Source organism: Cornus florida, unplaced genomic scaffold (genome assembly GCF_030987335.1).
Source record: "Cornus florida cultivar Cherokee Brave unplaced genomic scaffold, ASM3098733v1 CherokeeBrave_3.0.0_Hap2_Chr01, whole genome shotgun sequence".
NCBI classification, from domain to species: domain Eukaryota; kingdom Viridiplantae; phylum Streptophyta; class Magnoliopsida; order Cornales; family Cornaceae; genus Cornus; species Cornus florida.
In genome coordinates this window covers 96994865-97009009 of record NW_026775571.1, presented here as the reverse complement: position 1 = coordinate 97009009, position 14145 = coordinate 96994865, and the positions used below count along the sequence as shown (strand labels likewise).

General features: G+C 34.6%; 1 protein-coding gene across 2 annotated transcripts; it reads left to right on the top strand.

Moving 5' to 3' along the window:
- The first annotated feature begins 8590 nt into the window (after positions 1-8590).
- LOC132308166 (mediator of RNA polymerase II transcription subunit 21) lies at positions 8591-13198 on the top strand. 2 transcript variants are annotated; one of them, XM_059806184.1, is made up of 5 exons: positions 8591-8744; positions 10324-10538; positions 12164-12241; positions 12375-12426; positions 12970-13198. In XM_059806184.1, the coding sequence occupies exons 2-5, from the start codon at positions 10332-10334 to the stop codon at positions 13044-13046; spliced, it is 414 nt and encodes a 137-aa protein (XP_059662167.1). In that variant the 5' UTR covers positions 8591-8744; positions 10324-10331; the 3' UTR covers positions 13047-13198. The 2 variants fall into 2 exon arrangements, with proteins under 2 accessions (XP_059662167.1, XP_059662176.1); XM_059806193.1 differs by having other exon boundaries at positions 8609-8744; positions 10298-10538.
- Positions 13199-14145: the final 947 nt, after the last annotated feature.

Here is a 14145-nt window from a genome sequence, read left to right as displayed (position 1 = left end):
ATGTTATAGGTAGATTGATCAGCTTTACTGTAATGTGTATATACTTAGTATTACGAGCTTCCTACTTATTTTTGCATGTTTTTTTTTTTGTTTTGTTTTTCAAATCTGTAGCCCAAATTACACAGGTTGACTAACTTTGTGCTGCATCTTTCGCAGGCAAAAAAGAGGTTCAGACATAAGTTGCTTGAACTTTTGGACGATGTTATCATTTTGAATGGCCTTTCCCTGCCACATCTCAATGTTATTGCTAGGATAAAGATTAGGGAAAGAGCATATCACATAAGGGGATATGATCTCATTGTTTACCCATCTGATACCGCTTTAAGAAATATCATTTTTAAGTTTTCTTTTGCATCAGTAAGTATCTTTCTATTTAATCCTATTCTCGTGAATGTTGATCTTTTGGTTAAAGTGGAGATATATAGTTTTGCAATCCTTTGATTTGAGCTAAAAATGAGCTACTTCTAGCAAGCTTAGACTTAGTAATCCTGCCTGCCCTGGTCCTTCCAATTTCTATTGGATCTTGATCTTTTTGGTTAAAATAACTTTTGTCCATTATTTTAATTTTCATGCTAACAAAGATGAGCCATCTCTTGCAAGTCCTGCCTTGGTAATTCTGACAGGGTCGTCCCTGCTCTATTTCTTTTTGGTTAAGTTTTTTGTAGCTTTCAGATTTAGAGTTCAGGTGCATCCTGAATCAATTGTTCTGCAGGGTGACAGTTCAAAGCTACACTGGCAGTGTATTTTATGTCTTTGATAGTAGAAAGGCTTAGGGGAACCTTTAGTAACGATTTCGCTTTGCAGTCTCCAGAAAGCAGAATCACGGTGATTTTGCATTTCTGAGTGGAAGCGAAAAATAGAAGTGTCATTTATTAACACTTACTACTGCTACAATTTTGATAGCAAAAAACAAGTAACCGTGTTTATTTCAAGATACACATATAGCATTTCTTAATTTACTACTGCACGTGAATGTGTATATAAGATTCTATGGACATAAATACACACACACACACACACAATATATATATAATTCACTTACATACATATACATATACACTGTATATACACATATAATTACACCTATATATATATATAGTTACACTGTACATATACATCTACCACCTATATAAACAAATATAAATACTTTTATATACCTACACACATACATAAACCCACATATACAACAATACACACCTGGCATATACAAATGTGAACTCTTATTTACACCTATATGCAATGATATACACACATATAAATACACACATAAACCTATATGCACACATATATACACCTATTTATACAAATATACACCTATATACGCATATATACATCTATGGTGTTGTTTACAATTGTATGTGTGCACAAGTGTACAGGTGTATATGTGTGTAATATAGTTACATATAGGTGTGTGTATACATGTTAGTGTGTGTATCTAGTTGCATATAGATGAATGTGTATGTTTACTTGTGTACATATGTGTGTGTATAGGTATATATTTATGTATTCAGGTGTATATTGGTGTAGGTCTATATTTGTGTATAGGTGTGTGTGGGTTTGTGAATGTGTATATGCATGTGCATATGTTTGTGTACATGTGTATATATGTGTGTGTCATTATATGGGAGTGTATATATAAGTCAATGTATGTGTATACATGATGTGTTTGTAAATATGTTATTTTATATGTGCGTGCTTTTGTATATATGAGTGTGCGTGTGTACACACACACACACACACAGGTGCCGTGATTTTGCATAAAAAAGAGAGGTGACTAGGGCTACACTTATTTAGGGGGGTTTGTGTTTATATTTAGAGCGGTTTAGGCATGTGGAATATGGGTAACCATAATCAACCCGCTAATTATCTAATCCGTTATTAAATGACCCATTTTCTCAATTTTAGGTCACTCACCGAATTCCATTCTTACCACTAGGCCATTAGCCTGGATGGTATGATCTCTCCTTCTGAAAGGGGAGGTTGAGTGTTCAACCCCACAAGGGGCAAGTTGTGGCTGGGTGCATTTGCTTTAACTTCCAAAAAATAAAAATAAAAATAATTTCTTGCCTTTATTTATTTATTTATTTTTGTTAACATATATATTTGATTGTTTTTTCCACTTGCACTGGCTTTATCCATCAAAATTGTCTGCCATTCGCAGTATTGCAATACAAGCATGTTTGAGTTAAACTCATCACCATCATTTCTGACGTCTCTTGCCATGTAATTGTTTAACCTAATGGTTAGATTTTATTAGCTTCTAATTCAAGGTTTGGTGATTTGGCTTGAGAAGAATGTTGATCCTGTGCTGTCTGAGATGGTATGTGAGAACAAAAAAAATGTTGTGTCAACCATTTATATTGATGCCTATATGGGAACGGATGAGTTGTCTTACAGAAAGGAGAACAGTAGTGGTCCAATGGGTGATGATGTTTCCAGCCAGTTCAAAGAATCTTTGAAAGAATTGAGACTCGTGTAGTTGAAAGAGAATGAATATGTGAACAATATTTACGCTTTATGGAGAACATTTTTAAAACTGATAACTGCATTGGATTCACAAAATATGGCAAATCCAGTTGATATTATGATGGTGATTTGTAGTTTGGGTAATATGATGGATGATCTCATAAATACAGTTAAAACCAACTTAATGCACAATGATTATAAGTTGGTTGGTATCTTCTTCTTTAGTGAATGACTTTACTGAATTCAGTTTAAATTTATTTCTCATGTATCTTTTGCCAATATATTTTTTAGGCACCTGTGAATTCCTTGAATGAAGCAGCAGAATCTAGTCATAGTGTGCGGCTTTGTGAAAGGACTGGTTGGTTGGAGGGTCTTCTAACAATATTGAATGGTAATTTGGACGGAAAATATCTGGCAATTGATGTTGTATCAGAGGCTTTAAGGAGGTCTATTGATGCACCTCATGGTTTACCGCATTATCTTGTCACGTCTCTTATGTTCTTGGGTCTCACATGTGTGTTGGTATGGCAGATCTTGTGAATGGTCTTGCGGGGCTCTTTGGTACAGATGACAGTGCACAGATCGTGACTCAAATCAATATACAAGAATCCAGCGATCCTGATTCATTTTGTCAGCTGATTGATGGATTTTTTGACCTTCCATCGTGCGTGAAATTGGCACTTGTATGCAAACTTTTTGTCCATTCTTTTTACTTGATGTCCACATCTTATATTAATTTTCCTTTTGTATGACATAACTAGTACTTTCTGGGTATTTTTAGGCATGGTAGCCATGAGCATCATGATTTGTGGCTCTCTGAAGCCATCGAGATGAAGCCATATCGTATTCTTCTTGTTGATCAGGTTGAAAAGGCCTAAATTTTTGTTTTCAGCACTCTACTTTCAATGCTTGATCATGGTACATGGAGATGTAGGGATGGAAGCGTTATAGATTTATGTCACACTGTTGTCATTTTTATGTCGGATTCAGGAAACAAGCAAATACTAGCCAAATTTGTCCGATGTGATTCTCAAGATACTGTTGCAGAAGGTGGGGTTGAACAGGTAAAATTAGAAAAAACAAAGTTGTACCGGATAAAGTGAATTGCCCCTTCTTTTTTTTTTTTAATTTTATTTTATCTTATTATTTCTTTTCTTTTCTTTTCTTTTGGGTTGAATTGATTGAATCTGAGTTTGATTTTGTAATTTTCTGAAGAGCAACCTTGTCGGCCATGCTTCTCAAGATACTGTTGATGGTGGTGGGGTTGGACAGGTAAAATTAGACTACTGGATGAAGTTAGTCTTTGTTTTTTTTTTTTTTTCTTTTTAGTTGATGAATCTGTGTTCTGGTACTTCTGGTGTAAGAATGCTTTACTTAAGTAAAGTACTATATATGATATATACATGTTTATGTAGGTTTATATGTACATGTGTGATCCTATGAATACTTCTATATGTATTTGCGCATGTGGTTGTCTGTATATATCTCATGTATGCATATACTATATGTGACCCCATGTATGCATATATGTTCCATATGCTCAAAAATACAGTTCCTTTTTTTATTATTTTATTATTTTTCCTAAGCAAAAAATTCATTTCCTTGGTTTGACCCCCTTTACTTAATTTATCCTGGTTTGACCCAACTACCATACTATATATGATGCAATGGTAATAGTGTAATACTATACTATTTTTCTTTCTTGGCTACAATGTACACAAGGCACAAAGTATAAAGATCGTCATCCCTACTACCATACTATATATGATATACGCATGTATATATGTGGATCTACTTACATATATGTTCCTATGGATATAGTTCATCTGCGCTTATATAGCTGCATTGGTACCTATATCCAACGTATGCACTCATAAATGTGCGTGTACTACTACCTAACCTAGACATGATCCTATAAATTCATTTTCTAAAACTCACACACACACACACACACACACACACACACACACACACACACACATATCTATTTGTGACGATAAATACATCTACACACACACATATATATCTATTTGTGATGATACACTAGAATTGACGTACATCTATCTGTTTGTGCTAAAGCACGATCAGTACATCTGCCTGTATGTCCCTTTACAAGTATGTGTCCAGTTGTCCATGTATACTTGAAAAAAATGGTACCTGCATATAACTACTAGATGCTTTCATGTGTATGTCTATTCTTGTTAATAAATTTAATTGTATATGCTCAACATTCTAAGGTATAATATATACTCAATATTCTAAGGTTAGTTGCACTTTTCAAAAGATTGTTATTGCTTTTATGTGGTAATATGGCAGGAAGGAGAGCATGTGAGATTTGAGTTGATGAATCGGATAGATGAGATTGTCATATTTAATCCATTTTCTCAGGAGCAGCTGGGAAAAAGTTTCAGTTTATCATTGAGGGCTGGAAGTCGTCTAGAAGAGGGATTATATCAATCGGCACTCTCTGATCTGTTTGCAAAATTCGATGATTCAGTAAGGATTTGTGTTGTGCGTCGTATCTTCAATCTTTTAATTATTTTTCTTTTCCTGTGCCATTTTTGATTGTATGAATGATTTTTACTTCTGCCATTAGTTTATTGATAGGTTAAGCATGGAGTTTGCATTGTTTCAACTCTCACCTGATAGCAGAAGCAGTGTCTTGCAACTCTCAGCTGATAGCTCACCTGATAACAGAAGCAGTTTCTCAGAAGTCTCACCTGATAGCAGAAGCGGAGACTAGATGCAGATTTCAAGTATCACTCCGCGTTTAGTATTCCAATCTTATGGTGGCACTTCAAATGTAGTATACCCATCTTATGGCAGCACTCCGAATTCAGTATACTCATCTTATGGTGGCACTTCGTATTCAGCATACTCGTCTTATGGTGGCACTCTAAAAGCAGTATACTCGTCTTATGGTGGCACTCCGAAAGCAGTATACTCGTCTTATAACAGGGTTCCGTATTCAGTGTACTCATCTTATGGTGTTGCAAAAAGGGAGGAGGAGACACTGTGATCTTACCCTCAGAGAACCATCTTCAAAATCTACAATGCACTTAGCGCAGTAGACAAGATCCGATGGTGGTACTGGTGAGGGTGGCTCCTCCTGGAAGTCCACCGGCAGAATTCTTGGAATCACCATCAAAGACTCTCCTCTGCACACTGGGCAGGTCAATGACCCACTGAAGCACCTGTGATGGAGAACATGTGCGCATCTATGGAAGTCAATCAAATTTTGACTGACACTTAAGCGACCCAAACAGATGCTGCATCTTGTCTGGTTATATGAAGGTGCCGAGCAGCAAGAACTGGAGCTGCATTTTCTGGCAGAAGCAGCTCAAGAACTGCAGCTGCCAGAAAATGCAGCTCCAGTTCTTGCTACCCACTACCTGGAACTGGAGCTGCATTTTCTGGCAGAAGCAGCTCAAGAACTGCAGCTGCCAGAAAATGCAGCTCCAGTTCTTGCTACCCACTACCTGGCCTATACACCTTCATATAACCAGACAAGATGTAGCATCTGTTTGGTTCGCTTACGTGTCAGTCAAAATTTGATTTGACTTCAATAGATGCGCACATGTTCTGCATCACAGGTGCTTCAGTGGGTCATTGACCTGCCCAGTGTTAGGAGAAAAAAAAAATTGTGAGGACTTCAAACTGGAGTTTTAGTGTTTTTTATACCATATTCTTCCTTACCAACTCTAAGGCCATTCTTCTCTATATAGATGGACATAAATAGCCATGTGTCACATTTACTTTTCAGAGAAGCATGCAAACATACGTTTGTGTGTGTTTCGACAAATGTTAATTAATCGACATGTTGTCTACACATGCATATACGCTGCTTATGAGTCTGTTCATGGATTTATATATTATTAAGCCCCATTCAAGTCTTTACATATTATTATTCTCATTCAAGCTTTTATACATTTCTCTTCTATACCTTCTATGTCATGTTTATGTCATCAATCATGAAAGAAATTGAGAGAAACAAAGAAATTTTAATGGAATTGGTGGCAGTTACTTATTTTTCCTAAAAATTTGGTTCCGTTTAATTTGTTCATCAATTTCGTTTCTTTTGATTTGAGGAATTTGGCTCTTTGCTGGGTTTTCATCTCCGTTAACTAGAAAACATCTTATGCAAAGTGATTTATTTTTGGTAATGGTCATATCTGGAGGGATTGTGGGGACGCCCTCCATTACCACAAAAAATGGAAAAAAGAAAAGGACATATGTTGGAGGAAGCGTTTCTTAAATAACAATTCATTTTATAGTTTACCTATAATAAATAACATTTGGATAAGGGACTAAAGTGTCATAGTTGAGCAAACCAGATATTGACACAATCCTAGCAGTAAATTTGTTATATGGTCAATAAACTGATGATGCGAGTGGACACAAAATTTATTTTATTTTTTCCTTTTGTTTTAAAACAAAAGGAAAAAATACGAAAGAATAGTCAACAGTGAATAGCCGGATACAAGATAGCTAACAAGAGTTTGTAAAAAGCAATTAGGCATACTTATTAAGGAATTTAGAACAGAAGACACATCTAAGAACCTGTTGAACTAAGGATGTAGAATATATATACATATAATATTCAGAAAGCATATTTTTGACTCTTCGGATTCGAACCCCTGTTTACACGTTTGATAGCCCGAGCATTTTACCACTGCACTAGGCAATGACTCCCAGAGTTTTCCAAGACTCATGAACCACACTTGTATTTATTTTAAGGATCACAGGCACTCCTCTAAGGGGTGTTGTGGGGCATTGGACGTGGACACGTGGGGATGCCCTGGAGCTTATATATATATATATATATATTTTCCAGATTGAACATGGCTGGGACACAGTGGAGACATGTCGAGAACACTTTTGTGACACATTGAGGTTTGTTTTTTTTGTTGTTGCAATTATTCTTATTATTATCATTTTATAAAAAAGGTGTTCTAATGCAATTGTAAAACATAGTATGGGCGTTAGGAGAAAAATCAATATAAGGTTTTAGAAAACAAAACAATTATTTAGCTTTAAGTTCTAAATTAGTGATTAAAATTGTGATAATGTTGGTAAAATGAACAAAAATCAATTTTATATCAACATTATAATACATTGTTATTTTATTGATGTATCACAGTGTCCGTATTATGTCGTAGTTGTGTCCATGTTCCATTGGTCCCATCCTAATACTTTAGCGTGAATCACGCAGACGCATGTTTATAGCATTTGCAAAATTTTAGACCCAAACAGAGCTGCAACAATGTTGTTCTGTCAAGCAGGAATGGTTTTAGTAGACACTTATTCAAGATACCAAGCAACGTGCCATACGCAGTATACTCATCTTATGGTATTGTATAAATGTAAGACAGAGAGTAACCTTTGGTGTATTTGGTAGCTACCACATTTTGCATGTATATATATATATATATATATATATACACACACACCAGCTTTTATTTAAAATTAGGCTTTAGGAGTTGGGATTGAGAAATGTAGAGATGCGCATTGAGAATCTGAAATTGATCAACGTTTGGTTTCATATATTACCCTCTGGTGAGCTCTTGAAACTTACTTCTTCAAATGGGTGAGAATCTTGAAATTTTATCTAAGGACTTAAAAAACATCTAGATGGATTTTTCTTTCTGGAAAATGAATTTCGCAAAATATATAATAAAATATGCATGTTGCGATATTTACATCAACACGAGTAAGTTTGAATAAGAAATTCACATCTTTTTAAGGTGTTTAAAAAAAAATCAAATAATTATACATAATTTTAAATTTTAAAAAATAATTTAATAATTTTAAAAAAAAACAATACATTAATTACATGTCTTCTTTAATCAAAATGAATTCTTATTTGAACAATATCAGATTGACGTGCTTTCTTACCTTCAAAAAAAAATAAAAAAAAATGATACGCTTTCCTTAATTACCAAATGAGACGTGTGATACACATTCACTTGCCAAATTATACATATAAAGTAGGATACATTCACAGAAATCATTATACAATTTATAGAAATAAGACGTTTGGGTTTATGGGCCCAATTTTGTTTAGTTTGCCTGTCTTATTTTTGGGTTAATGGGCCCAATTTTGTTTAGTTTGGCTGCCTTATTTTTATGTTTTTCGAATCAAAAAAGAAAAAAAGAAAAAACGATCTGTGTTCTAGGGCTCCTGTGCTGTCGCTCCTCGAAGTCGAAGGATAAGATCTGGGTTTGTGTTTGGGAGATTAGCTTCAGTTTCATCAGGAGCAGCGCCGAAAAGATTACAAGTAAGTAACTCATCCAATTTATGGTACCTTTTTGGCATTTTCCAATCTGAAATTGTTTTTTTTTTTTTTTGTTTTTTTTTTTTTTCGTGTGTTTATGGAATCCTTTATCACCTTTTTGATCAATTTGAATGTAATTTCATTGGTCTGGTTGAAAATTCATGGGACGCTTGAAATAGGAGATTTTCCCCTTACCTTAGAGGCTTAGAACAAAAAAGGCAGGATAAATTGGATAATTTAGAATTCAATCTTCCGTACAGACTAAAACCTCCATTCTTTTTCTGATTATGAAGATCTCAGTCTTGCTAGGATTGCTATTTATATAATTATATGTCCAAGTATAAATGGTTGTGTTCCAAGTATATAGATATTATATATAGTATGATAAAATCATAAAAACAGTACTGATTAACAATAAGGAAAATTACAAAGTTTTTTTTTTTAAATATTTGTGGTCAATTATTGCTTATGTGATAAAAAAAATAAGAACTAAAAAATTAAAGAGAATCAAAATGGAGAATCAGACTAAAACCTCCATTCTTTTTTCTGATTATATAGGTTAAGGAAAATATGAGAAGAATCAAACATTGTTGATTTTTGTCAAACAATTATGAACCCCTTTTTTTGCTTTGCATTGAGGTGATATCTATATTTTATTTCAGCAACCTGAATCAATTCATTGCATTGCATTGAGGTAATCTATATTTTATTTCGGCAAAACAAATACTTTTTTATTTCTATAACTTCTGTTTCTGCTTTTTTTGTCAATTATGTCTACAAGAAAATTTGAATCTGGGCATGAAAAAAGGGAAAAAAAAAGAAGAAGAGAGAAGAAGAAGAATTGATTCAATCTCAAAGAGGTGTTATTCATAAGTTTTTTTTAGGAAAAATACACAAATAGAGAGTTTAGTTGAAGATTTGGTGAATGGAGAACATAGGAATGAAGAAAATCTTAATGAACATGGAGATTTAATAAATGAAGAATTATTAAAGTGTGGAAGGGATGATTAACAATTATAAATAAATAAAAAAAGAGGGGACCATCACCCACAGAAGTGATCCAAAGATTTATGATTTATCAGTTGATTCAGTTATCACCGTTGGTAATGGGTTCTTTTTTGGGTTTTTCCAATCTGAAATTGATCTCTTTTTTTTCTTGGATCTCTTTTTTATTTGTTGGGAAGAATGCAGAAGATGAGAAGTTCGGTTAGGGTTTTCTTCTGTTTTTGTTATACATGTATGTGTGTCTGTGTTTTAAAAGTCCATTTTGCAAGGCTTACTCAAATGAATTGCCAACCCTTAACATATATATATATATATTTTTTTGTAAATAACTACAACTGAAAATTTCCTTCTCAAAACTGTAACAATTTTGGATCGATTACTTACCAGAAAATGTGTGTGTGTGTGTGTGTGTGTGTGCAATTTTAGAAGGGAATCTTGAAATGTATAGCCCCTCTAGCTTTTTTTACAGCTTAGGATACATGATAGGGATGTTGAAAGTATTTGCCAAAAACTTTTCTGATTAGTATTGATTTTATGAGCTCACATCATAGGTATAAGCAGCAACTGTTCATCTCAGATTGCAAGATGGACATAATCTCCCAACTACAAGAGCAGGCCAACACTATTGCTGCACTTGCATTCAATACATTTGGGACACTACAAAGGGATGCGCCTCCTGTTAGACTTTCTCCAAATTATCCAGAACCTCCTGCTAATCCTACAGAAGAGGCTGCAAATGTTGTAGAGCAACCCAAGCTCATGAGTGCTGCATTGGTCAAGGCTGCGAAGCAGGTGTGAAAAGTTTTTTGCACTTGAGAATTTTGCATATCATTCATTCATTTATATAGATGCCTTGGAAACCCAAACTACCTTACAAATTGAATAGATGTGTTTCTGATGCACTACTTGGTGACCCACAACTTACCTGGAAGTCTTCCAAGGAAAACAGATTGCCCTTTTACTTCTTGGTCAGACCCATTTTGGCTAGAGAATGTGACGGGCTGCTGAAAGAATTTACCTCAAGGTTTGTTTAAGGTCTAAGTGCTTTCTTTGTGCCAAGATCGTTCAATACTGGTTTGGAAACTCTAAGTTCCTGTGGGTGGGATAGCAATTGGCGAAATGAACTTCATAGTTCCAATCTTTAAGTTTTCTGAACAACTATAGTGACCTATCAATGAATCTCCCTACTTTTATAGTCTAGTTAGCTGATGTCAAAATATATAGAACATAGAACAAAATTTGTAGCATAATATGAAGTTTTGCATACTCATTAGGATTAAAAATAATTGTCCATGACATCTTTTGTTAAATTTCTTTAATTTTGTTAAAAATACTTTGCAAGAGTCAATCTTAATATATATATAAACATTCCATGTCACAATATTCTATGAAGAATTTAATGACCACTTGATATTTGTGATTGATATGAAAATAGCATATAAACTCTGTGTACTTTCTTTTATTTTTATTAGTTGCATGCTATGTGTTCTAGCAATTCAACAAATCATTTGTTTATCTGCTTATTTACTGTTGCTTAGCATACGACAAAGGCTTGTGCCTAGCATATCGATTTTTAAAATCAGATTTGTGGAAGTAAAAGAAAGTTAGTGACTAATTGGATCAGACAATAACTTCCTCCAAACACAGCTTACAACTTTCATTGTACTGTGCTCTCTAAAGAGCAACTCTTCTCTAAATCTCAAATAAATGGCACTGAGTTGGAATCCCATTCTAAGCAAGGATTCTTGTGGTTCCAGGTGCTCCAACTACAGGAGAACCACGAACGGAAAGCTTTCCCTTCTTTTGCCCTCTGACTCTTTGGTCTTAAGAACGCTGGTTTTAAGAATGAGTGATTGCCCTTCTCTGAACCTTACTGTCCAACCTTAGAGCGGACAGCTATCCGTGACCCCTGGTCGCTGGACTTATTTTAATCCTCCAGCCAGTGAAGGGATGGTCAACCTCTTCAATTCTGTGGCTAGGTACTTGTCTTTAAGTTCTTACCTGGCTGCCCAGAGACCAGCTATCCTGCAAAAAGTGCCACTATAATTGAGGATATTTTTTAGGACCCTAGGCTACCTTATTCAATTGATCTTCTTCTTGTTTGTGCTTTTATATAGGATGTTTTTTTTGTTTGTCAATTTTCATTTTATTTCATTGGAGAAATTCTCTTCCTCATTTTTGTACAGTTCTCTTACTTTAATAAATTATTTTATTTTCTATCAGCAAAACATCAGAAAAATAAAATAAAATAAAAAATAAACAATTAACAGCAAGTTATCCATAGTCTATAGGTTGGCTTCTGCACCGACTTATGGTTTCCTGTCCATCCACTGCATAATGTAATAACATCTGGACTATATACTTATCCTGTGGTTGAGAAGATCATTTTACATACCTCGATTTGTGTTCCTTTACAGTTTGATGCATTGGTTGCTGCACTTCCATTGTCTGAGGGAGGCGAAGAAGCCCAACTGAAAAGGATTGCAGAACTTCAGGTATGAGTTCCTTTTCTTTTCTAAGTTTTTGGGAAGTGCTTCAGGTATGAGATGACTGATTCACTGTCTTCTATCCAAAATCATCGTAGTTGCCTATTGTGCCCTAATCTTCTTACTTCTGAACTTATTGTAGGGTGAAAATGATGCCGTAGGCCAAGAACTTCAGAAGCAGCTGGAAGCTGCAGGTGAGGTTAACATTTAGAGATTAATTTCCTGTTTTTTGTTGTAAACAAAAATAATTTAACATATGGGCTGTGTTTCTTTTAGGAGTAAAAAGAATAAAAATAAAAGGAAATAAAGAGAATCATACTTTTAGAATGTCACCAAACACGGACCAGTGCTAGTTCTTCACATCCTATAAATGGATAAAATGCATTATGAACACTTGCTGCATCCACTTGTTGGATGATATATCATATAGGCCATGTTTGTGGACCTTGGAGTTAACCATACATAAATTTGGCTGCCTTAACTTGGTCATTTTGGGATCTGCATGCTTTAACAAGCAGTACTCACCTTTGAAAATTAGAAGCAGTCCATGAACTCAAAAACAGTCTAAACCGAAAGTTAATCAACTACTATGGATGATCCACGGAGATGATACTACTGTCTTTTCTTTCCCTTTTTTTTTTTTTTTAATTTTTTTTTTAAAAAAAATTCTCTTTTAGTTTTAAGTTGTGATTGCCATTTGCTGGAACTAACCATTTCTATGTTATTGGTGGTATCAGAGAAGGAGTTAAAGCAGGTCCAGGAGTTGTTTAGCCAAGCTGCAGATAACAGCTTGAACTTAAAGAAACCAGATTGAATACTAGGATACACGGCACTAATTGGTATCTTTTTATTCCCTGTTTAATTGTAGACAGTACCTCAGGACAAAGGACGGTGGAATCTTCCTGAAGTTTTTTCCGTCTATTTTATAAGCCTATCAATATGAAGGGAAAAAAAAAAAAAAGTTTTCACATCCAGATTTCTGAATGTCAAATAAGAAAAAGGCAAGATTGGTATCATATATACTATATCTCATAAAGCTGCTAAATTTGGTCAAAAGCCTTGAACACCGAACAACTTTTGCTGGTTTCCAATGCTCATTTGCTACTCAGTTTCGCCAGTCGGCCATCCTTTAGTGAAAATTTTACTCATCAATTGATCATAGTTCTGCAAGCTGTCGTCCTGCGATTTATTGAGAAACCGGGTGTTTAGTACCAAACGGCTTCACTGATTATTGTTACAATTAATGTTGTTTGAGGAATTGTTTACATTTTCACTTGGAAACAAAGGGATGGATTTAGACAGTACCAAAGAATTTATCATATGCAATTTAGTATCAATTTGATGACCACATTTAGTATCAATTTGATGACCACATTTAGTTTTAACGATAGTTTCCCAATCCTTGCGTGTTCTTGGTTTGGTGTTGCTTCACAATTTTTGGTGGAAAAGAACTGTTTTTTGACAGAAGTCACGACAATTTGAGCATCAACCAACATTATCACCAAGACGCTCACCAGTCAAATGTAGTATTGCACTCTGCTCGTTTTATAATGCAATTAACAGGGAACAATGGTGCCAAGCTGAAATATTTCACTCCTCTCTTTGTTAAAGGTTGAACCGTTTTTGACAGAAGTAAAACTAGGACTCTCACCAGTCAAATGTAGTATTGCACTTTGCGAGTTTTCTTGAGCGTACCGGGAACAATGGTGCTGAGCTGAACTACACTAGGATTAATAATAGTTCTTTTTTTCTTATCTCTTTCTTAAAAATAAAAAAATATTATATATTTGTACGTATAACTCAAGTTGGATAAACCTATATGAGAAATTAATTAGGTAATTAAATGGTTTAATTAAGAGAGTGATATAGAAAATATGTTTTAATAAAATTAGGCTGCCGTACCGCGCCACCTA